The 26,720-nt window shown below is 38.8% G+C and overlaps 1 protein-coding gene and 1 pseudogene across 1 annotated transcript in view; both read right to left on the bottom strand.

The window, feature by feature from the left end:
• LOC138143979 (phospholipid-transporting ATPase ABCA3-like) overlaps positions 1–26,720 on the bottom strand; it is a 282,495-nt gene that overhangs the window by 87,056 nt on the left and 168,719 nt on the right. Inside the window, exon 11 of the mRNA XM_069065289.1 lies at positions 6,039–6,168. Within this exon, the coding sequence (XP_068921390.1) occupies positions 6,039–6,168 (130 nt within the window). The remainder of the gene's footprint in view (positions 1–6,038; positions 6,169–26,720) is intronic.
• LOC138142391 (peroxiredoxin-1-like) lies at positions 11,453–12,484 on the bottom strand (annotated as a pseudogene).

Raw genomic sequence — 26,720 nt, 5'->3', positions numbered from 1 at the left:
AAGTTACACTTATTTTTAAAAATGCATATTCAATTTATCTTTTTTTTCTATTTTGTTAATGTATGTTTGTAGGGATATAATTTTTCTCCAGAAGACTGAATTCACTGCAACCCCAGAAATGTCTTTTTATCATCATTTTTTCCATATAATTGCTGTTTCTATGATTTGTTCTATGACTCAGTAATTTCATTGTTTAGTCACCATTTTGGTTTGTGTCTTTTGTTTTTGGCCTTTGAACCAATGACTTTTTATTGCATTATGGTCTAAAGAAGGAGGTATTAGCTATTTCTGCCTTTTCATATTTGTTTGAAATGTCTCTGTGTCCTAATACATGATCAATTTTCATAAAAGTTCCACTTTGTGCTGAGAATATGTATATTATTTTGTTGTCCCATTTAGAAGATGCCATTTCTTTTAGCTCTAGTTTCTTCAGTAATTTATTGAGTTCAGCATTTTTCTCTTTCGTTTAGTTTACTGTTACATTTGTTTCAAATGGAAAGGACATTAAAGTCTACTGTCACTATTATATCACTATATGTATTTTTGTCACTCAGGTAATGTTTTCTGTTTTTAATCTGGACGCTGTGGTAGTAGGAACATACAAGTTTAGTACTATTATTGTTTCCTCCCACTATGGTTCCTTTCAGCAGAATGCAGTTTCCTTGTTTATCCTTCTTAAATTTTTGAGTGTTTGTTTTTTCAGATAGCATGACTACAACTCTTGCTTTTCTGTATTAACAATTTTTGTATGCATAATGTTTTAATGTGTTTTCTTGTAAGAAAAAGATTGTAGTGTTTTGTTTTCTTAGCTAATACGTCACTCTTTTTTATTGGACTGTTAAATCCATTTATATTTAAAATTATGAGCTAGGTTAATATTTTTCTTCCTTTGTGTCATTTTTTCAGGTTATTATTTTCCCCTTTATTTCATACTAAGCACAGTACTACAACTCTTCAGTTACTTCAGTTTAATCTTTTTTCTTTTTTTAAGGTAGTCTTATTCTCTCTTCTCTTCACCTCCTATTCTTCCCCTCCCATTTGTTACCCCTTTCTATTTGGAGTTTTATCAGTTCCTTCTTCTTACCTGATTTTATCTGGCTATTTAATTCTTCCCCTCTTTTTTTACTCTTAGTCAAGTAGATTTTCATTTTTCTCCTTTTCCACTACTTCTGTTCATTACATTTTTAAAAAATTTATTTTTTATATCCTTTTCAGAAAAGATTTATCATCCTTCTCTCTTCACTGTAGACCCTCATTCTCTGGTTCATAGTCCCTATTCTTATCTAGTCCCTCTTTAGCCTCTTCATTCTTCACAGAATCAAAACTTCTAAAGTAGCCCTTCTGAGCTGCTCCCTCTAAGAATTTTCTGCTACTGCCTTATAGAGTTTACTCCTTAGTTCCTCTTTTCCTACTATGTCTCACTTCCAGAAAAAATGTCAATTCCTATAGAATACAGAGCCCATGGAAGGACAATGTCCCCCTCCACATTCCCAATTATGCAACTTACTTCTGACCTATAACCTCCCCCTGGCTACCATTCCTCCTCATTTGACTCAAGCTGTCTTCCCCCAGTCCGTGCCCTCCCATTTACCCAGGCAATCATTGCCCCCAGGGGCTCCTGCTTTTCTCTACCCCCAAAGCAAGACAAGTGGCTTTTTGAAGTGCCAAATCCCTGCAGACAAACCCTAGCGCAAGGTCCCTATCTCCCTTCATAAATAATCTCTCTTTATCCATAGGATTATTCATTAGTGAATGCTTTTTGAATGAACCTCTTTCCCAACAACAAAGTTTCTTCTTTCTTCTCCTTTTCAATTTCTATAGAGGGACAAATTCCTCACCCACTCTCCTGCAGGCTCTTCTCTTCCTAAGAGACTTTAAGAGTCACATTTCCCTTGTTGTTAGCCCTTTATTTGACCAAGGCACATCACATAATCCCCTCTATCCTCCTCGTTTCCAATTCTGTTTAGTCTCACAAAAACATTAAGTTGTAGGCAGGATGCTGAAAGATTCTGACCATAATGTTCAGGCTCACCTCTGCACCATCACTTCTTCCTAACTTCTGCCTCCCCTGTCTGCTTATGAATATTTAAAAGAAGTCTCTTATTGGTCTCTCTGCTATCATTCTATTGCTGTGGTTGTCCTTGGTTGCTGCAGCTATTCTCCCTGGGGCATCAAGAAGTAAGTAATCTCTTTAGGTCTGGTTTTCTTTCTAAGAATGTTTTAAATCCTTCTTTATTATTGACTGTCCATAATCTTTTATTTATGGTCAAGCTGAGATTTGCATCCTGAGCTCCGCTGCTCTTTGGAACACATTATTTCATTCCCTCCTGCATTTTTGGGTGGTTGCAGAATAGTCTTGTGCCATTCAAATTTCCTTGATAGTAGAAGGACTTTCTCTTGGCCACTTGCAAAATTTGTTTTTTTCTCAATGGAGTAGCTAAATTTAACCATTGTGTGTATTGGAGATTTTTTGTTGTTGGTTTTTTTTTTTTTTTGCACTTTTTGGAGGGGAAAAGGCAGGGCAACTGGGGTTAAGTGACTTGCCCAATGTCACAGGGTTAGTCTTAAGGGTTTGAGATCAGATTTGAACTCTTGTCCTCCTGACTCCAGGGCTGGTGGTGAGCTACCTAGCCACCCTGTTTTTTTTCTTCCCCTCTAGGAGGTAATGTATAGATTCTTTTAATTGGCATTTTGTTTTCTGTGTTCAGAAGTGCTGGCAGTTTTCTTGTACTATTTCTTGCACTGTGGTATTCAAGTTTTTTGACATGTATTCTTATGGGAGACATAATTCTTGCATAGTGTCTATGAATCCTGTCTTTGAGATCATTTGTTTTTTTTTCCTAATAGTTAACACGTTTTCTTTTAATGTTATCGTTTTTTGCTTTTCTTCTTCCAGACTGTCCTTCACTTCTGTTTATCTGCATTCCTAATTAGTTGTCCTATTCCCCCCTCCCCTCCCCTCTGTAAGATTTGACATCACAGATTCAACTTTTCTATTTTGCCAATTATGTCTGCTGCATAGGCCATAAACTCTGCTCTAATACTTTTCATTTCTCTTTTAAGTACTAAGAAACAATGTGTTATGGTTTCATGAAGTCCTCCAAATCCACAGGGTGCTCTTCCTCTTCAAGTGTTGAATTGTTTTCTTCTGTTGTGCAGTATTTATTCATAAATACCTGATACACAGATACGTATATTAGATCTGGAGGCAATATTTACTTCTGTTGCTAACGTTTCCCCCTTTGTGTTTATTTGCTTATTCTCAAGATATTTGGGGTTTCTTCCTCCTGAGATTTTTGGTAATTTCAGGTTTCCCTTTCTTTTATTTTCCCCTATTACTATGTTGGAAGCTTCCCTGGGGGATGGATCTCAAAGAGTCTCAGCTTTTCCCACACTGAGCAACTCGTGGTCCACTAGCTTAGTTAGGTCTTTGCTCCAAGGACAGAATTAGCCCTGTTTGGATGCTAGGGTCTTTTTCAAAGGCTTCCCCCGCCCCTCCCCCCTCTCCCCCCAATCCCTGACACCACTGTTCTGTTTTGTTCTGTTTCTCAGTTCTTTATACTGGCAGCATAGAGCATTGACATGCTGGTACTCACTTGGAGTTTGGACCTCCCAGCTTCTGGGAGGGGTGGTGGGCTGTCTTACTCTATTTCAATCCCAGTCATGTGTCCTGTCCCACTGTTCCCTGAAGATATCCTTTGCAGCCCAGAATGTAACCACTTGCATTGGTTATACTGGCAGTGCAGTTTGTATATCCATGAAAATGGAAAGAAGAATTGAGGGAAGGGATGTGGCATTGCATTTTATTGTAAGCTTTGCTACTGAGAGTTCAGTGAAGAAGGGAGTGCAGAGTGACATGAGTTAAGTTCATGGTTTCCTAGTGTCCTAGATTATTGAGACAGTTGAAGTTGCTTTTTCTGTGGCACGTCATTTCTGTTTTGGAGAGGTCTGAGACATCATGAAGATCAGAAAAATGTCTAGTTGTCCATCTCATTGGTCATATTATCTTGCTTTTTGAATCTCAGTGTCATTGGAAAGATGGGGGCAGAGTGCTCTAGGGGTAGTTGAAGTCTGTTGCAAGCCATGGGTCAACTTGTACAGCCCTGCAGCTGGGAGCATGATGAGCTGTGGGGGGATGGGGTGCCAAGTAAGCATACTTCTATCCATTCAGTTTTTAACTTGTTTAGGTTCTTGGAGTCTTAGCTTGTGGAGACAATTGAAATTGCTTTATCTCTTGCACATAATTCCTATTTTGGAAAGATTTGAGAGGTCATGAAGATTGGGCATCTTGTTGGTCATGTGACCTAATATAGTTTCTTATAAGGTTTTTGTATTCCACCTCCTAGTCACCCATCTCACATGGGGAGGAGGCATAAAGGTCAATAGGTATTATTAACATCTTGGAAATCCACAATCCACATATAATCCATACATGCTATAATATTGTACTCTTCTTTTTCTTCCTTCCTTTTTTTCTTTTTGCTTTTTGGAGGGGGAAGGCAGGGCAATTGGGGTTAAGTGACTTGCCCAAGGTCACACGGCTAGTTAAGTGTCTGAGGCCATATTTGAACTCAGGTCCTCCTGACTACCAGGGCCAGTGCTCTACTCACTGTGCCACCTAGCCGCCCTCAATATTGCACTCTTCTTTATAGAATTAGCAATGTCTGAGTACCTTATTTACATTTTGTTATGTCAATTACAAACTATCTGAGGTCCCTCTTCCAAAACATGTAAAGGAGTTGGTGTTTTGTGGATATAATCACAGAAAAGTGTCTAATGATATCAAAGTGTTAAACTGCATAAACCATGGTAGGTGATCCCTTTATGAGGTACAAATTAGTCACTTCTGTGAATGTGAAAAGAAGCAAAAGGCATAGGATGAAGAATGATAAGTTATACCTCCTGGTGACCTTTAAAAGTCAATTTGGTGAATCCAGGAAATAGATTTGAAGAAGAATCCAGCTTCTTACAAGAGAAGAATAAGACAAAGAACTGGAAAAAGAGACTGAGAGAAGCTACCTGGAGCTGGGACAGGAAGAACAGAAGGCAGAGGGAACTCACACAAAGAAAGGAGCCAGGACTATGGGAGGGAGATTGCTTGAGTTGATTGGCATTAGGTATGTCAAGACAAGAGCTGTCTCCATGGAGTCCCCCTCCAAAAACATCAAGTTATTCTTTCTCACCTTGAGCTACTGTGGGAGCTTAAAGCTTTTTCTTCTGGGCATGGCAAAGTTTTTACCTTTCTTTGCCTTAAATAATTATTTTATCTTTATAAACAGTACTCAATGGCATTTGCTAGTTGGAGTGTACTTATTGGGAACATAATCAAGAGGAGGCAACCGAAGAGGAAACATCTCCAGAGAAAAGCTAGAGATAAAAAACTAAGGTGTTTTGCCAAAAATCCTATCTCTAGTGAGGGGTTTACAGCAACAATAACAACAACACAAGGATAAAGGGAAGTCTAGATCTTTTGATACTACTTTCTAGAGTGGAGAAGGAGCATTTTGTACGGAGAAATCCATCTGAGCAACAAGATAGTAGTAGGGTAAATGTAAAAAAGGAGTAGCTGAATAGCCCTATGCACTACACCATCCTCTTAACTCTACTGCACACACATATTTGGGGAGGGGTATTTAAAAAAACACTCAGATTAGAGAAAGTGGAGACTTGATCAGGTCTTGAAATACAATTAGGACTTTGTATATAGAATGGGAACTTCAGGAAAGGGGAATGTGACTTAAGAAAGAGGAATGAATACTGTATATTTATATGCAATACAGGCACCGTTGTATTCTCCTTTGCCTATAACCAAGCATATTTTACTCTTTTCCCCAACATTCTGCTTTGTGATATATTTGTATTTATATATATTTATTTATTTATATATTTGTAACATGTGTGATTTGGTGATAAAATTTATCATTAAATAAAAATAAAATGTAATTCAATAATAGCTCTCCAGTAGTTCAGATCAGACCTTTCTACACTGGGAAGTAAATGATCTGTTTTTACTGCCAAATTCTAAAATACATACATACCTGTCAGTATGGACAGGGTAGTGGTCTTCCCTGCTCCATTATGTCCAAGAAGCACAGTGATCTGCCCTTCATACATATTCATTGTCAGATTTTTTATTGCCTGTTTAATGGTATCCCTCTTCTTAAATACCTGTGTAAGAAGCAAAGAAAGTGATCACAAACAACTCATTAAGAGTACTGAAACTTAGTAAGAACCTACACTAATCTTCCTTCAGTTGAATGATACTACCACTGAACATGAAAGGAAATATCTAAAAAAGCATCCATTTCAGTAGAAAATAGGCTAAAATAGGCTACCTAAAGGAGGGGTCTTTTTGAGAAGCATTCAGAGACTGCCCATCTGTCTCTTAGGAGATCCTTATGATAGGGTGCTTGGGATCTATATCTGTAACATCAATTTGTAAAACCAATTTGCAACATCAGTCTGTAACATCAATTTGTAAAACCAGTCTATAAAATCACATCCCGCCCTCCCCTCCCCACCCCCCCAGCCTCTGAGCATTAACTCTGCCCCTTCCCCCTACCTGCACTCTGCCTAGCTTCAGAGCATTAACTCTGTCCAGCAACAACTATCTCAGCTTGGAACAATAACAAGCTACACCTATCAATCCTTCACAGAAGTATCTATAAACATTCCAGCTTAGGCAACTATTATCTCCCCCTGATAATATAAACATATATTATCGCTATGTATAGTGTCCCGCTGCCCCCATGAATCCTTCAATACCCCATCTCTAGGTTAACTCCTTAAGCAATTATCTCTCTGCTATCCTTGGTTCCCAGACATCAATCCTGTCAAGCATGACACTGATAGGTGGCAGACTGGGCACTTCTCAGTCAGCCGTGGACCAATGGCTGACTTAGTGACGTTTCAAGCCTAAAACCACACCTCCAGGTAGCCCCCCTTTTGGACTTTTTCCCAGTGAATCATGAAACACCTGGGCAGTTACATAAAAACTGTATATTCCTTTAAACACTGGCCCCACCTTAACTCCTCCCTAATCCCACCCTCTTCTCACCTGGTCAGCCTAGTTGACATCTAATGAATAGCCTTAACTCTTTAAAAGCTTTGCCTGTGTCTTCTTTCTTTTAAGCAATCAGGGTTAAGTAACTTGCTCAAGGTTACAGGCCAGTTATTTCTGGGTGTGGTGCTGAGTGTCTGAGCCTGGGATTTGATCTTCAGGTCATCCTCACAACTGGGGCCGGTACTCTTACTCACTGAGCCACCTGGCTGCCCCTAAGCAATTGGGGTTAAGTAACTTGGTCAAGGTTACACGGCCAGGTGTTTCTGGGGGGGTGCTAAATGTCTGAGCCCAGGATTCAATCTCCAGGTTGTCCCAACACTGGGGCTGGTGCTCTTACTCACTGTGCTACCTGGCCGCCCCGATGCCTGTGTCTTCTTTAAGCTTGCAGGTCCCCTAAGGATCCTTGCCCGTTGTAAGGTGTATAATAAATTTTTACAACTCTCACTCCAAGTTGGCTTGAGTTGAATTCTTTCCAGACTGAATCGAAGGTTTTCTGGTCTTGAGATAAAGATCAGAGTTCCTGCTGAACCTAATAGCCAACCCTCATCACTTAGGCCCACTATACAACCAAGCAAGTCAATTTCCTCTCATGCTCACTATGTACTTTTTACCTCTCCAACTTCTGGTGTTCATTTGCACCAGACCAGATCTAACTTGAATTAGATGACTTGGCATAATCACCAGGATCAGGGCCTCAAGGTTTAGAAAAGGCGGAGAGGGCAAAGAATCTGCAGGCAGCAGCAAAATTAATGGTGTGGCAGGGACACTGGTCCAAGCATGGGCAGCAAAGTGGGCACCAGCATATTTAGAACTGCAAATGAAGCTTGCTGTGAGGATCCCAAGGGTAAGGTGGTAGGAAAAGAGACCCAAGGTTAGTACCTGTCTTGGTAAAATTGGAGACCAAAGGGTGGAAATAGCTATGAATTGCATCTTTGCCTGCTGGGGGACAGGGCTCCATGTCCTAGCTTAACTTTGATATGGTCTAGTACAAATAGAATACTGAGAGATATATCATTCATATCAAGTGGCTGCCTTTACTGAGGTTTTTAAAAAAGTACCAGAAAATGTGGCTCCTTGTTCACTAGGCCCAGTTGAAAGTGGCTCCTGAAGAAAAGGCACAGCAGCCCCTCTCTGGGCCTCCTTGGTGAGACTCTTTGTCTCCAGGTGGCCATCTACACCAGGGCCCATGCCTGGGCTTTTCATGATTGCAGGGGTGGGGAACCTGTAGCTTCAAGGCCACATATGGCTTTCTAGGTTCTTGGGTGCAGCTTTTTGATTGAGTCCAAGTTTTACTGAACAAATCCTTTTGTTAAGGGCATTTGTTCTGTGAAGTTTAGATTCAGGCAAAGGGCCACAGACAGGTTCCCTACCTCTAACCTAGGGGAAAGCAGCTCTTGCCAGCTTGGTAATGTTCAAGTCAATTGCTAGCACCCCAGGCAGAGGTCCAAGAATGTTCTGTCTCTCAACACTAACAGAAATTGTAAATACCTATAGAAATGTAATTGAAATGTGTATGTTGCTTTGAAAATGCCCATATGTAATGTAACCATGACATAATGGTAACAAAACATGGTATCTAGGAATCATAGACAGAAGAGAAGGAAATAATCTGCACAAATGAAGGTGAAGGTGCCCCGAACCCCCCAGGGAGGGGGCACTATGGAGAACCACAAGAGGTAGTGGAAGAGGAGAGAAGCAGGGCACATAAAGAGAGGTTTTCCGATAATGGAGTAGTAGTATGATAAAACTGAGGAAACTCAACAGGTGGGCCTTTGTCACAGGCTGAAACCAAGCAGAAGTAACTACTGGAGGCTGGACTGGACTGTTTAACAGTTAAGACCTCAGAATGTGCTAGCTGAAAGGAAACTTACATAAACAACTCCTCTTACAATGTCATGTTATAGGCAAGGCATCTGAGGCAGGAGAAGCTTGTCCAAGGCCACCCAGCGAGTCTGTGTCTGAGTCTGATGACTCTGCTGTAAGCAGAGTGCCTGGCTCACAACTCTGCTGGTAAAATTTCTCAACTGTCTCCACTACCCCTCCCTCCCCTCCAATGCACCAAGAAGAGGGCTGAAAAGCAATTGTCCTCAAGGAGGTGACTTTCTCTGAGAGTGAGTACCCTGATTTCTGGCCATCCTTTTAGCACGAGAAAAAATCTGATTTCTATCCAGCCAAGACTATGCAATGGGACTCATCTACCTGAAGGGTGGTACAAAATGGACAATTAATTCAAAATGCTTATAACAACCAATGGACTGGGTTTTGACTGGGTCCCATCCCTTCCAAAGTCCTCAGTGACCTTGCTGCCATTCTCTTTGAATTATATAGGTTGTTTTCCATATTCCTGTGGCTTCCTCAGCATTCCTCCCACAGTGGTCATCACAAGCTCTCTTTCCTAAAGTCCAGTTCCCACTCTACCTTACATACCACTTAGCACTTGACTCTGATTGCCTCCTAGATAATTTCCAATAAGGTTGTGTTTCCTTATTCACTTACATTCTGACTTTAATATTTCTCTTTCTCAATGCCTATCTCTATCTTCCTCTACAGTCATTGAAATGTAAACTTCGATCTGATCTGGTACAAATCATTACTCAAGAAATGTCAACCTGGTGTCCGAAGCCTTAGCTTTAGCAGAAGGGCTTGGGTACAGGTATACCTTGTTTTATTGCACTTAACTTTATTGTACTTTACAGATATTGCATTTTTTTGCAAATTGAAGGTTTCTGACAACCTTGTGTCCAGCAAGTCTACTGGCACCATTTTCCAATAGCATATACTAACATTGTGTCTGGGTCACATTTTGTTAATTCTTGCAATATTTCAAACTTTTTCATTATTATATCTGTGATGGCAATCTGTGATCAGTGATCTTTAATGTTACTACTGTGACTGTTTTGGGGTACCATGAACCATGCCCATATAAGACAGCAAACTTAATAAATATTTATATACTCTTTTTTTTTTTTAAAGCAATCGGGGTTAAGTAACTTGTTCAAGGTTACACAGCCAGTTTTTTCTTGGTGCCAAGTGTCTGAGCCCAGGGTTCGATCTCCAGGTCATCCTGACACTGGAGCCGGTGTTCTTACTAGCTGAGCCACCTGGCTGCCCCTCAAACTTAATAAATATTGTGTGTGTTCTGACTGCGTCACCAACTGACCATTCCCTGTGTTTCTCCCTCTCCTTGGGTCTCCCTAATCCCTGAGACAAAACAATATTGAAATTAGGCCAATTAATAACCCTACCATGGCCCCTAAGGAAGAGTCAGATGTTTTCTCTTTCAGCTCTAAATTCACCTACAGTTTGTTCAGTTCTTTATTTTCCATTGTGTTTATTTTTCTATTAGATTTGCCAGGCTCTGAAAGAAGAACACTATTATTACTGTATCACTATCAAAATCTTGATAAAAATAATAAATTATTCAATTTTTAAAAAGGAAACTAAACTAAATTTAAAAGCACTACCAAATAAAAAGCCCTAATCCATATGAATTTACAGAAGTCTACAAAACTTTTAGATTAATTATCTATTATTCTAAAAAACTGATAATGAAAACACTTTATTCAACACTTTTTATGAGGCAAATATAGTTCTAATACCCTAACCATATATAGATAGATAGATAGATAGATAGATAGATAGATAGATAGATAGATAAAGAGAAGTATATGCCAATCTCATTCATGTATACTGATTAAAAATTTTTTAAAACAAATACAACCAAATTGATATGATTACATTCAGAGATAGAAAAAAAGCTTTTGAGAAATTTAAATATTCATCTATGCTAAAAAAAAAGAGAATTCAATAAAACGTAGGTATAGAAGGGATAAAAAGCAAACATCTAAAACCATGAGGAAATACAAAAAAACTTTCCCCAAAGATACCTCCTTTCCTCCTATCACTTAAGATGAGAAAAATAAGAATAAGAAAACAAAATTAACAGACAAAAATAGGCAAAGAGGAGACAAAAACATTCCTATTTGCTAATGACACAATGGTTACTTAGGAATTCTAAGCAAATCAGCAAAGAAGCCTAGACAATTAATAGATTTAGCAAAATAGCAAGAATACAAAATAAATCCATAAAAAACCAACAACATTTCTACATGGTAATAATAACATCTAAGAAGAAATGACAGAAAAAAAAAGACCCATTCAAAATATCCGGGATAAAAGATCCAGGAGACAATCTACCAAGACATACTCAAGACGATTTAAAAACATTCATTTAAGAAATAAAAAAAAATAATAACTGGTTGAATATTAAGTTCATGGCTAAGCTATATAATATAATAAAAATAATGCTACCTAAATTAATTTAAAGATTTAGTGCTATACCAATCAAAATAGTGTAGTATATCTTTTTTTTTTTTTTTGCTTTCTTAGGACAAGTTTAATAGAGCTACAAAACAACAAGGGCTTGAGCCCAAAGAGGTGACTATGGTACAATGTTAACACAGCACTTGGTCATTAAGAGTGAGAAAGAGAGCTGGCAGGCTCAGCCGGTGGGCTGCTGCCCCACGAGAAGGAGGAATGATGTGGATGAGTCAGGCCCCACGAGCAGAGGGCATGCCCAGCTACCCCACACTGCCTGGGCTCCTGCTACAGAGACCTTCCAGCTGAAAGGCTGGAGAAGATCAAGCACATTTGTCCTGCAGACAGTAGCTAGTGAATCCACAGGCCCCTGGGGGGGGGGGGGGGGGGGAGGAGGAAGAAGACCCTCCGTGGCTGCCGAGAGCAGCTCACTGCTGCTTGGAGAAGTATTCCTTACTCCCCTGAACATCAGGCTTGATGGTGTCACTCCCCGGTTTCCAACCAGCAGGGCACACTTCACCATACTTGTCTGTGAACTGGAAGGCCTGGACAAGCCGAAGAGTTTCATCTACAGAGCGGCCCACGGGAAGGTCATTGATGGTGATCTGGCGAAGGATCCCCTTCTCATCAATGATGAAGAGACCCCTGAATGAAATTCCCTCATCTGTCTTTAAGACCCCATAATCTTGAGCAATGGTGCGTTTGGGGTCAGACAACAATGGGATGTTCACAGCTCCCAGTCCACCATTCTTCTTGACTGTGTTGACCCAGGCAAGGTGACAGAAGTGAGAATCCACTGAAGCACCAATCACTTGGCAGTTGATTTTCTTAAATTCTTCAGCTCAATCACTGAAAGCAATAATCTCCGTAGGGCACACGAAAGTGAAGTCCAAGGGGTAGAAGAACAACATGACGTATTTCCCTTTGTAGTACGAAAGGCTGATGTCTTTGAACTGCCGATCAGGCATAACAGCGGTAGCTTTGAAATTGGGGGCTGGGTACCCAATCTTGGCATTTCCAGCAGACATGTTGACAGCAACAGCAAAGCACCATGGACTAGCTCGGAGGAAAGAAGAACACGTGAGGACGAGCTGGAGAACGCCTGTAGTATATCTTTTGGGTTATATCACCCAACTTACATTCAAACTAGGGTAACTACTATCTCAGGTTCAAATGACATAATATTGGTAAAGCACTTAGCACAGTGTCTAGTACATAGCAGGCGCTATATAAATGCTATTACTATATTATTAATAATATAATAGGGTACCTGTGGGCACCCAATCCTAAAACAATAACACATGAGCCACCACAAGTATGATTACAATTAACAGTCATTAAGTCAACACAATTGGCTCTTAGCAAAGGCACTTAATAAAACAGAATAGTAATAATAGCAGTTACAAAAGTTTCTTCTAGAAACCTTAAGGGTACTCTTCTACAAATAATTCCCAACATGTATAGATACTTAAGAGTACAACGGGAATGAGATACTTATGGAGGGAGCAGTCAACATCAATCTACTCACTCTTCTACACTGCTGGGTCTTGAAGCCTTTCTCTCCTCTCTTTGGAAGTTCTCCCAAAGTTTTACCCCTCTCCCCAACCCCTCACTCCCTACCCTGCAGCCTTGACCATATTTCTCTGCTGGTTACTTGCTTTTCTGGGTTCCCATGATCTGTTTTTTACAGGAATAAAAATAATAATGATGTAGCAATTATATAGCACCTACTATGTGTCAGGCACTGTGCCAAGTGCTTACAAACATTATCTCATTTGATTCTCACAACAACCTGGGGAAGTAGATGCTATTATTAGACTCATTTTAGAGTTGAGTAGACAGAGGCAAACAGAGATGAAGTGACTTGTCCAGGGTCACACAGTAAATAAGTGATTGAGGCTGGATTTGAACTCAGGTCTTCCTGACTCCAGGCCCGGTACCTCTATCCCCTGTGTCACCAAGCCACCTCTAGGACACAGTAACTTTCATGATTCTGTAACTGACTCAATTGTCTTTTGCCAGAGGTTATATATACTCTTTGAAGATGCTTCTGGCCTCAAGTCAAGAGATAGTCTCTTTTAAAAAAAATTATTATATTCTGAACTTAAGAAATAAAACAAGCACTTCCATAACATAGAAGAGAAAACGTCTGTACCTGAAACTGCAAGTCTATTGTGTACAACTTGCCATTCCTTTTAAATATGTAATAAAGTTATCATGTAACTTCTTTTTCCCTCCCTGGTCTAGAGATGGTTATTTTTTTTTCTTGAACCAACTCTCCACTATTTGAATCTAGTCTCTCCAGGGCAAGTAACTTTGCTGCTTGATATCAAGTCTGATGGACAAGGAGAAACTTCTCCCTCTCCCATCCCTACCCCCCATTGATTCTGCTTCAGGGACATGGTACTTGACTGTCATATTTTGCCTTAACAAAGTCCAGCTCTTGAACTGTGTATTTTAAGGATCACAGGGCTGGGGGAAAGGGGGACTGGCTGATCACTGGCTGAACACATCCAGTATTCATCTATATATTTGTATTTTACAAAGAGATAACAAGATACTAACATCTTATCAACACATGAATGTATTGCCATCTGTGATCAAATGAATATATATATATGTATATCTATATATCTATATGTATGTATATAGTCTATATATATGCTATATATATATATACTATATATGCTAGCTCCTATCATTATCATCATTATTTTTTGTGGTTATAAGTCAAAATAACATCAACTTAGCTGGAGGAGAGCAAATTCTGCCCCCCCATACTACAAACAGGATACTTTGTAGAGCTAGCAAAAAGCAGAATTCACTTTGGAAGAATAAAAGATCTATTTTTCTTTTTGGTTTATTGTTCTAAGTCTCTCTCTAAACTGTCTTTAGTTGCTCTAATTTCTTATGTATTTCATTTCATGATATTTTTGCTAATTTGAAATTTTCTTATCATCTTTAATGTATAGAATCACTGAAAATCAGAGTTGGAAGAGATCTCAGAGGTCAGTATAGTTCACACTATGCTAGGTGGTACAGTGGATGAAATGCCAGGCCTGGAATCAGGAAGAATTGAGTTCAAATCCTGCCCTAGACACTTACTAGTTGTATGACCCTGGGCAAGTCACTTAACCCTGTTTGCTTCAGTTTTCTCATCTATAAAATGAAGTGGAGAAAGAAATGACAAACCACTCCAGTATCTTTGCCAAGAAAACCCCAAAGGGTTCATGAAGAGTCAGACACAACTGAAAATGACTGAACAACAACAAATACTCCTAAAAGAATCCCCTATATAGAGAGGGAATGACTTTATGACGAAACAGGAATTAGAGAACATTATAAAATGTAAAATGGATAATTTTGACTACATGAAATTTAAAAGTTTCTGTACAAATAAAGCCAATGTAACCAAGATTAGGAGGGAGGTGGGAAATTGGGAAAGAATCTTTACAACCTATGTCTCTGACAAAGGACTCATCTCTAAAATATACAGAGAACTGAGTCAAATTTATAAGAATACAAGTCATTCCCCAATTGATAAATGGTCAAAGGATATGAACAGGCAGTTTTCAGAGAAAGAAATTAAAGCTATCTATAAGCACATGAAGAAATGCTCTAATTCACTATTGATTAGAGAAATGCAAATCAAAACAACTCTGAGGTACCACATCTCACCAGTCAGATTGGCTAAGATGACAAAACAGGAAAATGACAAATGCTGGAGAGGATGTGGGCAAACTGGAACACTAATGCATTGTTGGTGGAGTTGTGAACTGATCCAGCCTTTCTGGAAAGCAATCTGGAACTATGCCCAAAGGGCTATAAATACTTTCATACCCTTTGATCCAGCAATACCACTCCTAGGGTTATATCCCAAAGAGATCATAGAAATGGGAGAAAGACCCATATGAACAAAAATGTTTATAGCAGCTCTTTTTGTTGTGGCAAAGAATTAGAAATTAAGGGGGTGTCCATCAATTGGGGAATGGCTGAACAAGTTGTGGTATATGCATGTTATGGAATATTATTGCGCTATAAGAAACGGGGAGCAGGCGGTCTTCATATTTACCTGGAGAGGCTTAAAAGAACTGATGCTGAGTGAGAAGAGTAGAACCAGGAGGAATTTGTACACAATTACGGACACAACGTATGTGTGATGACCACCTTTGATAGACTGGACTCTTCTCAACAATGCAGGGATATAAGTCAATCCCAAAAGACGCATGATGGAGAGAAAAACGTGCATCCAGAGAAAGAACTAGAAAGATCTAAATTTATATCCAGGTGGAAGCAAAATACCTGATCTTTTTCGTTCTCTTATTTGATTTTATGTCCTCTTTACCATTTTTCATTCCAGCTGGTACAATCCATCCTTATAACCTGACCATTGTATAATGTGAAAGTATTTACAGATCCTATACTTGATTATAAGACGCCATGGGGGGAGAGGGGAAGGAGGGGGACAAAATGTGAAATTCAAGGAATTGTGGAATTGAATCCTGTAAACTAAAAGGAAACAAACAAATTAATAAATTAAAGATTGAATTAAAAAAAAAAGAAAAAAAAAGAATCCCCTATATAACATAGCTGACATAGTATGGCTTAAAGACCTCTAGCAGGGGAACCTTACTACCTCTTAAGGCAGCACATTATACTTTCCAATAGCTCTAGTTGTTAGGAAGTGATTCCTTACATCAAACCTAAATCTTCATTCCTATGATTTCTACCTGTTGCCCCTATGTAGCCCATATTTCATCTTTTTCAGAAGAATAGTGAGAGGCTTTGCAAATGTTTTGCTAAATTCTAGGCAAATAATTTTTACTGTGCTGTATCCCACCAGTATCTATAAGATCCTTGAGGGTAAGGAATGTTTTCCATTTTTGTCTTTGTATCCTAGGGTGCCTAACAAAGTGTCTGGCATATAGTAGATACTTATTAAGTGCTTGATGGGACAGCCAGGTCACATGACCAAGAAGGAAGACTGTACATTTTGTCTGATCCTAAATACCTCTCAAAACCTTTTCAAAACAAGAATTATATACGACAAATATGGCAACTTCAACTGTCTCTATAGTGTAAGGCAGAGGTGTCAAACTCAAACAGAAATGGGGGGGGGCACTAAACCATACATAAAGATCCCTGCAGGCTACATTTGACTTAGAAAACCACATATTAATATTACCTATGTTCTATTTTATTTTTAATTAAATATTTTCCGATTACATTTTAATCTAATTTGGATTAGACTCATGAGTTGTAGCCCATGGGCCATATGTTTCATACCTCTGGTCTAAGACACCAAGAACACGAATAAGAAACCACAGGAGGGAATTGAATAATGTGTGGCAAAGAGTAAAAAAGCAGAAGATACAACCCAAGGTCATATACTGAAAACTTGAGCCTAACTAATGAAAAAAGAAAGTAAAAAATGGGTACGATCTATAGGGAGTTAGTACTTAGAGAGAATAATTCCACCTCATGAGACAGGGATGCAGAAATCTAGGTGAGGGTGTGAAAAGTGTGAGGGAATAGTTCCAGAGTGTTTTTTTTTTTTACTGTGATTTTGGAGAAAAAATGATCATGGAGAGGTATAATGTTAATGGAATAGGAAGCTCTTCCCCTCTCATTAATAGGCCTATGTGACCTGCTTTGAGCTCTGGCCCAGCTCATGGCTGTGATATAGCCAGAGTCACATGGAGCCCAGTGCATGGGAAGAGTCTGCCCAACTGAGCATGGAGTGAGATGAAACAGAGAAGGAGAGACAGAGCAGAGAGTGGAGGGAGGAACTTGCCTAGGGGAACTTGTTTGTGGAGTGGTCTGACAGAAACAATGCTTAAGAGATTATTGCTCCCTGGATTGGTGATGAATACCTTGTTAAATCTTACCTTCTGGTATCCTAATAGTGATTTCCAAATAAATATTTTGGTTTTGCCTTTGAGGAAGAGAGTTTATTATATTTTGTGAATTTACCCTGGAAATACGTACGCATATTCATATCAGGTGCTATGGGTATCACATCGGCATTACAAGAGGGTAGAGGGTAGTAATGAAACAGAAGACCAAAGTTACAGGAAGATTTCTACCATGGATTTCTACCCTATCACCTGCAATAATTGGTATTTCTAAGAATAAGGCAGAAAAGACAAAAGGGGGAAAGGGGACAAGATCTATAAGGCAACAATAAAAACTTTTTAGAAGGAACCTGAAACAGGAACCTTAGGAGCTTTAATTTCGTGAGGAACACAGACTAAAGAAAGATTAAGTAAGTATGAGGGCTATGTATAAGAAACACAGGAAACAAAAATTTAAAGCTAATAGGTTAAAAGAGAAAAAAAAGAGGGACATTTTATTTGAATACTTAACAGAAAGAAAAAAAGGAAGAGAAAGATAAAGGAATTAATGAGTTAAGCTCATCTCCAAAACTAAAGAAAAGGGTCACAAATAGGAGGGAGAAAGGCAACTGGTGGGAATAGGGTTGCTATAAAGTAGAATAAGCTAAAAGAATAGAAAAGATAAAGTACTACATTTACAAAGGATGAGTAAAAACAACCAGTATAATTGATAAATGGAGGAAAATCTAAACATGCTTATAATTTCAAAATGTGAACTAACTTAAAAATCAAATAAATTGAAAGAGTGACAGATTGGATAAGAAAACAAAGCCACTACTGAGTGTGACTAGAGAGAATGAAGTGAGCTACCCTTTACAAACTCCTTTAAAACAATCAAGAAAACACACCAAACTGAATCTGGATGAGGAAATCCAGAAAAGGTCAGTGAGTCATTTGTCTAGCTCAGCTGGCCACAGTGAGTTCTGTGCTGACAGGGTCGGAATAGGAGTACTTTCTGGAGATCACTCAGCATGGCAGTAGAGGCTGCATATCAGGACAAGAGGAAGTCCCAGACCACACTAGGGTTCTATCAGATTCACATCAAGGTTCTGTAGCTGGGACAGGTGTTAACTGGCTATCTTACTTCCTCTTCATAGACCCACAGTAATAGTAATAGTAATGGAATTAAAAGATCCCCTTGTATTGGTTTGGTTCTCAGATTGATTGTGTTAAAACCCAGAACTTGTGAATACCAGTTGTGGGATGGATTTGTTGATGTAAAAAGAGAGGGCTGAACTGGGAGGAGTTGGTGATGTGAATTTAGAGAGGCACAAGCAGAGAGAGAGGCAGAAGAATTTTTTGGAAGCAGCATCGTGGAGGCAAAGAGATGGAGAGGATTGCTGAGGGCCAGTTCGAACTGCCCAGGACTTTTGAGAGCTGCCACCCAGAGCTGCCAAGGACTGAGGAGGTATGGCTGTTATGCTGGTACTTTGTCTGTCTGTTTTGATGTTGTTTTGCCAGATTTGTCCACTGGTGAAGGACAGTCCTGTTGTTGCAGAGGTCCTGGAACCTTGATGTTGGTTCAGGGGTCCTGCGACTGTTCTGCAGACAGTGAGTGAATTGCGTCCACTGGTGAAGGCCAGTGCTGTTGTTGCAGAAGTTCTGGAACATTGCTGTTGGTTCAGAAGCCCTGAAGAAGGATTTTCTTGTTGTATGTTTACAAAAATCCTGGAAGAGTGTTTTGCTAATGTTTTAAGGGGTCCTAGGACTGTTCTGCAGACAGAGAATGATTTAATGAGGACACTGGCAATGTATCTTGTGGCCTTGCTAAGCTTTGTCTCCCCAGGAACAAAGATTGCTGAGAACTTGTCTCAGGTCAAGATGAAGAAAAGACCTCTCTTTGGGTATTAAATGCTGTGCTTAAGCTTGTTGTAACTCTGGGGTAGATGGCCTATTCAGTTGTGATACAAGGGTAGGAAACTTTTGACATTTTTGTGCTCTGGGACTGATGAGATGAATGTACTTTGCTTATGATTGGAAACTAATCTCCATTGGAGAAGAGGGGCTTTGTGATTGACTAAATGAATGTAATGTCCAAGGGTGGGGTAGTACTTGGGAATTGTTGAATTATACTTGGTGAATGCTGTATTTTCATTTTCTCTGTTCTTAATTTGTCACTGAATAAAATGGAGAGCAGCTATGCTGGTATTTTAAACCTTGGGAAGTTGCCTTTGCTTGGCATTACATTATGGCATAGTTGGCAAGGATTACAAAGTATAGTGCCTCTATTCATTCCAGGATCCATGGCCATTTAGATTGAGATTGTAAGGCCAAGGATCCTAGAGGGGTGGAATGTAATGGTAATGTAATTTTGAACTTGAAGATCCCTTTTATGTTGGAAAAAGTAGCAGGTACTTAACATTTAGTAACTGATCAAGCCTCTGAACAGAAGGTAAGAATTCTTGTCCCCTTGTTACTGACTTAACAGGAAACTGGCTGAAGGGAGTACATAATATTGTGTATATAAGAAAAGTCCCAGAGAGGCACAGTCAGAATTTCCTTGAGACTGAGATCTGGTGGCAGAACAGCTACAGGAGAATGAAGAACTGAGTCCTGAGAACTTGTGGTGGTAGAGCTTCTTCTGAACAGGATCCCAGAAGCCCAGAGCCAGGAGGCCAGGAGCCTGGAATACAGAGATAGGAGCCAGGAGCCCAGGTGACTGAAGCATAGCTGGGATGCTGAGACTTTGTTTGCAGCTTGGTTGAGCCTTTAATTCCCTGGAGCAGAAATGGTGAGGGATCTGACATGGACCAGTGTGGAGCAGGACCTGCCCAGAAAGTTGGTCAAGGAACTGGGAGCTCTCTGCCATTGAATCCAGGTAGAATCTGGGGACCATGGAAGGGGATCCAGGGAATCTGAGAACAGGCCCCAAGTCAAGATGAAGAAAAGACCTCTCCTTGGGTACTAAGTAATTATGGAATTACAGTTTACTAGTGACCTAAGGGGAGGAGGATTTTGTGTATGATACTAAACTTAGTAAGACTTTACTGAATAAGTGACTGATTGTACTATGAGTACTATGACTATTGTTACTGATTGAGTTAATCAAGACTCTGCCCCAAGAGTGGAAGACTTTGAGACTATTAGTGACTAATTGAGTTAATCAGACTTTGACCCAAGAGTGGAAGACTTTGAGACTACTGGTTAGTGACTGAGTTAATCAAGACTTTGCCCCAAGAGTGGAAGACTTCTACTGTGTACTTTGATACTACTGATAAGTGACTGATTGAATTAACTTAAGAGTGACTATTTTACTTTGAGACTATGTTATGAATATTACATTGTGATTTTTCTGTGATAAGCTGAAATATGGTAAATGCTGTATTTTGAATTATGCTGTACCTTGATTTTTCCATGGATATTTTGCTTTTGTTATGGAATAGAGTGATCACTATACTGAGTAATCAGAACGAAAAAAACAAAAAAAGCTGTTCACAGTAGCAGTTCTTCTGGAAAGCTTCTTTGCTTGGCATTACACCAGGTCAAGTTGGGCAAGGGTGTGATGTTCTCAGGTAGGCAGGCTCTGGGCAGTATGGAAAGAAAGGAAGAAGTTCAGAAGCCAGAAGCAGAAGCAGCAGGTTTGACTCAGAATCCAAGTACAGAATAAGGTCTCAGTTTTAGCATCTAACCCAGTCTGCAGTGGAATAACCAAGGCAGGAATCCTATAGCAGTCTACTCATGTATAGACCCAAACTCAGGTCAAGAACTTGAAAACTCAGACCAGAAAGGTAACAACCAAATTTTTCCTGAGATTAGAACACACTGGGACAAGTGAAAATTTATAGATTGCCATTGTGTCCCTGAAATCCTGGAGTAACACAGTATTCAAAACCCAAGAAAGTAGCAACAGGAATAGCCTAGACATTCCCTCCAAAAGTGTGTTGAGCCTGACCCTAACATAAAGTTCAAAATCAGGTATTAACTAACTAATTAATCAGGACTGGATGTGGAATCAGTACTGGAATGAGGAAACAAAAAAAGAACATCATAATGAGCTATTATGGTGGCAGGGATGCTCATGGCATAAACACAAAGAGAATGACTCCAAAACATATAAGTAATGACTCAGAGAAAAACAGAGCTTGGGCACAAAGTAAAGAAACTCAACTAGAATTCTTGGGAGAGTTGAAATAACAATATTTAAAGGTTTTTATAACTGGAATGACATAATTTCAGGAAAAAAAAGTTGGAAAAGGAATAAGAACTATGAAAAAAAGAATTGGAAAGGCAATTAACATCTAGGAAGAAGAGTTATAAAATGTTGCTCAAGCAACAACTCCCTAAAAATTATAATGGACCAAATAAAAGCCCAATGACTTCATGAGACAAGTAGAAATATTAAGACAAATTCAAAATTATGAAAAAAAATGGAGGGGCGAAGTCAAGATGGCAGAGTAGAAGCAGTACCTCCCTGCTGCTATGGCTTCTACCTCCCCCAATCCATGTAAAAAGGGGACTCTAAACAAACGGAGCTGCAGAACCCACAAAATGACATAAAGAAGCTAACCTCCCACTGAGGATAGCCCAGCAGGCTGGCAGGAATTGGCCAGCACAGCGCTCTGGGAGCTGAGCCCAGCTCCACTCCGACGTTTTAGCCCCAGGGTGGGTCTGACCAGCTGCTGGCCAGAGGGATTCCAGATCAGCAGCAGTTGTGGCCGTTTCCAGATTTATCAACACACGGATGTGAAGGACAAGGTGAGAGGTCAGTGCAGTCTGGACTTTGGGACCTAGTAAGTGGGAGTGCGTGGCTTGGGGGCGAGAAGGCGCTGAGACACCGGCGCAGCCAGCCAGTGCCATGTGGCAGCTTCAGCTCCTGGCCTGCAGAGTACAGGAGGACCAAGCACCAGTCTGAGGGGTAATCGCTCTTGCTTTAACCTGCTTGGATCCAGATTGCAGTCTAGGGTGGAGGTCCTGGGGTGTGTGTCCAGCTTGTCAGAGCATGTGGAGACCTCAGAGACGGTACCCATCTAATAACTCCGGCAACTGAGAAAACCCCAGTGTTTGGGATGTTTGGGAGGACGGGAATGAATCTGGAATTCAAAGTTTTAAAATCAAATATTCAAATATGTATGTATGTGTATATATATATATATACATACTATTATCAATACTATTTTACATGTAATTGGGAAATAAGATATACAGGCACTGGGGCATAGAGATCCACTGGAAAAGTCGAAAGGAGTATGGGAGAAAATATGGGAGAGAGCAGATTGGAGGAGGGGATATCCTGTGGGACTGCTATTTGGGGGGGGTGGATAGGGGAAAAACAGGGAAAAAATTTGTAATTCGAAATCTGGTGGAAATGAATGATGTAAATCAGAAGTTAATAAAGCATTTTTTAAAAAAAGAAATTACCAATAACTCTTGATCTGGATGATTTATGAGAATTCTATCACACTCTTACAGAACAACTAGTACTCATACTTCACAAATTATTCTCAGAAACTAAGGATGAAAGCACCTACCTGAATCCTTTTATGAGGCAAATATAGTCTAATACCCAGACCAGGGAAGGATAAAGCACAGGAGAATTATAGACCAATAACATTAAACAATGCTGATTCAAAAATTTTAAACAAAACCCTATCAAACAGACTACAGCAATTTAGGTAAAGAATTTGTCATGACTAAGTTATATTTATACTGGTGATGCAAGAATGGTTCAACATTAGGAAAATCATCATCATACTCATATCCAAACCAAAACTTCCAAAATCATGGAGCAGCTAGGAGGCAGAGAGAATAGAGTACCAACCTTGGAGTCAGGAGGACCTGAATTGAAATCCAGCCTCAGACACTTGACACCCTAGCTGTGTGACGTTGGGCAAGTCACTTAACTCCAAGTGCCCTGCCTTCCCACCTCCAAAAAACCAAAAACATACAAGATCACATGATTATCTCAATAGAGGTGGAAAGAAAAAACTGTGGTAAAGTGCAACACTCATTTATGCTAAAAACAAAACCCCTACAAAATATAGGCCTAGAGAGAGCTGTTTTTAATATCACATAAAGAATATTTTAAAAGGATGTATCATATGCAGTATGAATACATTGGAACCTTCTCCAATAAATATGGGAGTAAAGCAAGGATTTCTACTATCTATACTGTTATTTGATAGTTTTGGAAATGTTAGCAATGGCAAGAAGACAAGACAAATAAATGAAAGGCATAAAAATAGGAAAAGAGTAGATAAAACTATCTCTATTCACCAGGGATATGATGATTTACTTAGAAAATCCTATGAAATCAGCAAAGATAGTAACAGCAACAATTAATTCAAAGTTGCAGGCTACAAAATAAACCCTAAAAATTCAATAGCATTTCTATATAATTATAACAAAATTCAAGAATCAATAATAGAGAAATCCCATTCCAAATAACAAAATAAGTATAGAATGCGTAAAGTATCTGGAGATTAGTCTACTAACACATGCAAAATGCTTATATAAATTCAATTACAAAGGGCTCCTTAAAGAAATAAGGAACAATTTAAATAGTTCAAAGAATATGCAATGCTCATGGCTAGGTCATGCCAAAATAATAAAAATTACAATGCTATCAAAGTTAATTTACACTTTTAATGCTATGTCAATCAAATTATCAAAGGAATATTTTACATAACAATAAAATAATGAGAAAATCTTTTGGCAAGTCAAAAGATGTACAATGACAAAGGAAATAATGAAAATAGGTGGGGATGATGAGAAAATAATATCAAACCATTTGGTTTTAGTTAAAAAACAGAAAGATAGATTAATGAAACAGACTTGACAAGGGAGAATTAGAAATAATGGAACCCCAAACCCAATAATGGAACCCCAACCCAATACATCAGAAAATATAAATTATGAAAGAATTCTCTATGTGAAAAAAAAATTGCTGAGAAAAATGAAAAGCAGTTTGGCAGAAATTAGGCTTAGACCAACATCTCATGCCATATTCCATAGCACATTTTTTTAAATGGACACGGTTTATTATTAAATATAATACTATAAAAGAATTAGAATCAAAGCAGATGAGACCTGGTGAAATGGAAATAAGATATACAAAAATTCAAGAGAATCTCTTAAAAAGAAGAATTGGCCAAATGATAAAGCTTATTGAAGAAAATAATTCCTTAAAAGTTAGTATTGGGCAAGAGGAAACTAATGACTTTATTAGACATCTAGAAACAATCAAACAAAATCAAAAGAATGAAAAAAAATAGAAGAAAATGTAAAATATCTCATTGGAAAAACAACTGACCTGGAAAACTGATAGAGGAGAGATAATTTAAGAATTACTGAATTACCTGAAAGCCATAAACAGAAAAAGAGCCTAGTCATCATCTTTTAAGAAATTAGCAAGGAAATTGCCCTGATATTCTAGCACCAGAGGGTTAAAGAGAAATTGAAAGAATCCACCAATCACTTCCTGAAAGAGATACCAAAATGAAAACTACAAGAAATATTACAATCAAATACCAGACATCCCAGATCAAGAAGAAAATACTGCAAGCAGCTAAAAAGAAATAATTCGAATACTGTGAAGGCATAATCAATATAACATAACATTTATCACCTTCTACATTAAAGGATCTGAGGACCTGAAATAGCATATGCACTCAGTTGGATAAAGAAATCCATCTTGACCTATAGGAAAGTATGAGGGGAGGGGGATAAGAAAAGAATGAGATGACAAAAGGGAGGGCATACTGGATGAAGTGACAGAGAATGATAAACAGAGGGGAAATAGGATGGAGGGAAATAATCATAATAAATAATCATAACTGAATTTGAATGGGGTGAATTCATTCATAAAAAGGAAGCAGATAGCAGAGTGAATTAAAAACCAAATTCCTACAATATGTTGTTTACAAGAAACACTTGAAGAATAGAGACACACACAGAATAAAGGTAAAGGGATGCAGCAGAATTTATTAAGCTTCAGCTGAAGAAAAAAAAAAGGGGGGGGGTAGCAATCATGATTTCAAAAAAAGCAAAAGCAACAATAGATCTAATTAAAAGAGATAAGCAAAGAAGCTACATCTTGCTAAAATGTACCACAGACAACGAAATAGTATCAATATTGTATATATATATATATATATATATATATATATATATATATATACACAAAATGCTATTGCATCCAAATTCTTAAAGAAGTTAAAGGGATTATAGGAGAAAATAGGCAATAAAACTACACTAGGGAGGGACCTCAAATTTCCCCTCTCAGAACTAGATAAATCTAACCAAAAAATAAACTAGAAAGCAGTAAGAAGGTGGATAGAATTTTACAAAAGTTAGATATGACAGATCTCTAGAGAAAGTTGAATGGGAATAGAAAGGAATATACCTTTTTCTCAGCACCTATACAAAGGTTGACAATGTATTAGGGCATAAAATCCTCACAACCAAATGCAGACTAGATCTAGGTAAACCACGAAAAAGAAAAGTCATATGCAATTTGTGGGCTGCTAGTTGTCAATTCCTATATTTTACAAACAGGAAATATTCGTGGAAAATAGTCTGGGATTTTTTTGTTTGTTTATTTGTCTTTTTGGAGGGGAGAAGGCAGGGCAATTGGAGTTAAGTGACTTGCCCAAGATCACACACCTAGTAAATGTTAAGTGTCTGAGTTCACATTTGAACTCAGGTCCTCCTGACTTCAAGGCCAGTACTCTATTCACTGTGCCACCTAGCTGCCCCAGTAGACCAGGATTTTAATGTGAACTCTAGCTCCTTCTTGACTACTGTAATTTTTTAACAGTGCTTTCAGCTACCCCATTCAGTTGAAATTGTCATCCATTAATTTTAATTCATAATATTAAAGGGAAATCAAGAATGTTTAGTTTATAACCTAGCTTCAAACATTGTATAATAGGGGGTAACTATTATTATTATCTCACACAAAATCTTTCTTAGGACAACTGGTTTAATCTTGCAGTTCTTAAAGTGCAGGTCCAAGGATCCCTGGGGGTCCCTGAGACCCCTTTAGGAGGTTCTCAAGGTCAAAGCCATTTTCATAACAATACTAAAATATTATAAGCCTGGGCAGCTAGGTGGCACAGTGGATAGAGCACCAGCCCTGGAGTCAGGAGGACCTGAGTTCAAATTCGGCCTCAGATACTTAACACAAAAAACTAGTGACCTTGGGCAAGTCACTTAACCCCAATTGCCTTACCTATCTCCCTCTAAAAAGAAAAAAAAGAAAAATCATATTATAAGCCTTTTGAAATATATTTATGTGAGGCCAGATTTTCTTTATATACTTCAACTAAAACAATATATAAAAACAGACTGAATGAAGAAGCAGATAAGGGTATTTAGCTATCTTCTATTAAATCACACATTAGGGGCAGCTAGGTGGCGCAGTGAACACCGGCCCTGGAGCCAGTAGGACCTGAGTTCGGATCCAGCCTCAGACACTTAACACACACACACACACAAAAACTAGCTGT

The sequence above is a fragment of the Petaurus breviceps genome, unplaced genomic scaffold (genome assembly GCF_028583685.1).
Source record: "Petaurus breviceps papuanus isolate PSGF00001 unplaced genomic scaffold, PetGlider_PUasm1.0 138, whole genome shotgun sequence".
Lineage (NCBI taxonomy): Eukaryota > Metazoa > Chordata > Mammalia > Diprotodontia > Petauridae > Petaurus > Petaurus breviceps.
The sequence above is the reverse complement of the archived record's forward strand: the minus strand, read 5'-3'. Positions and strand labels throughout refer to the sequence as shown.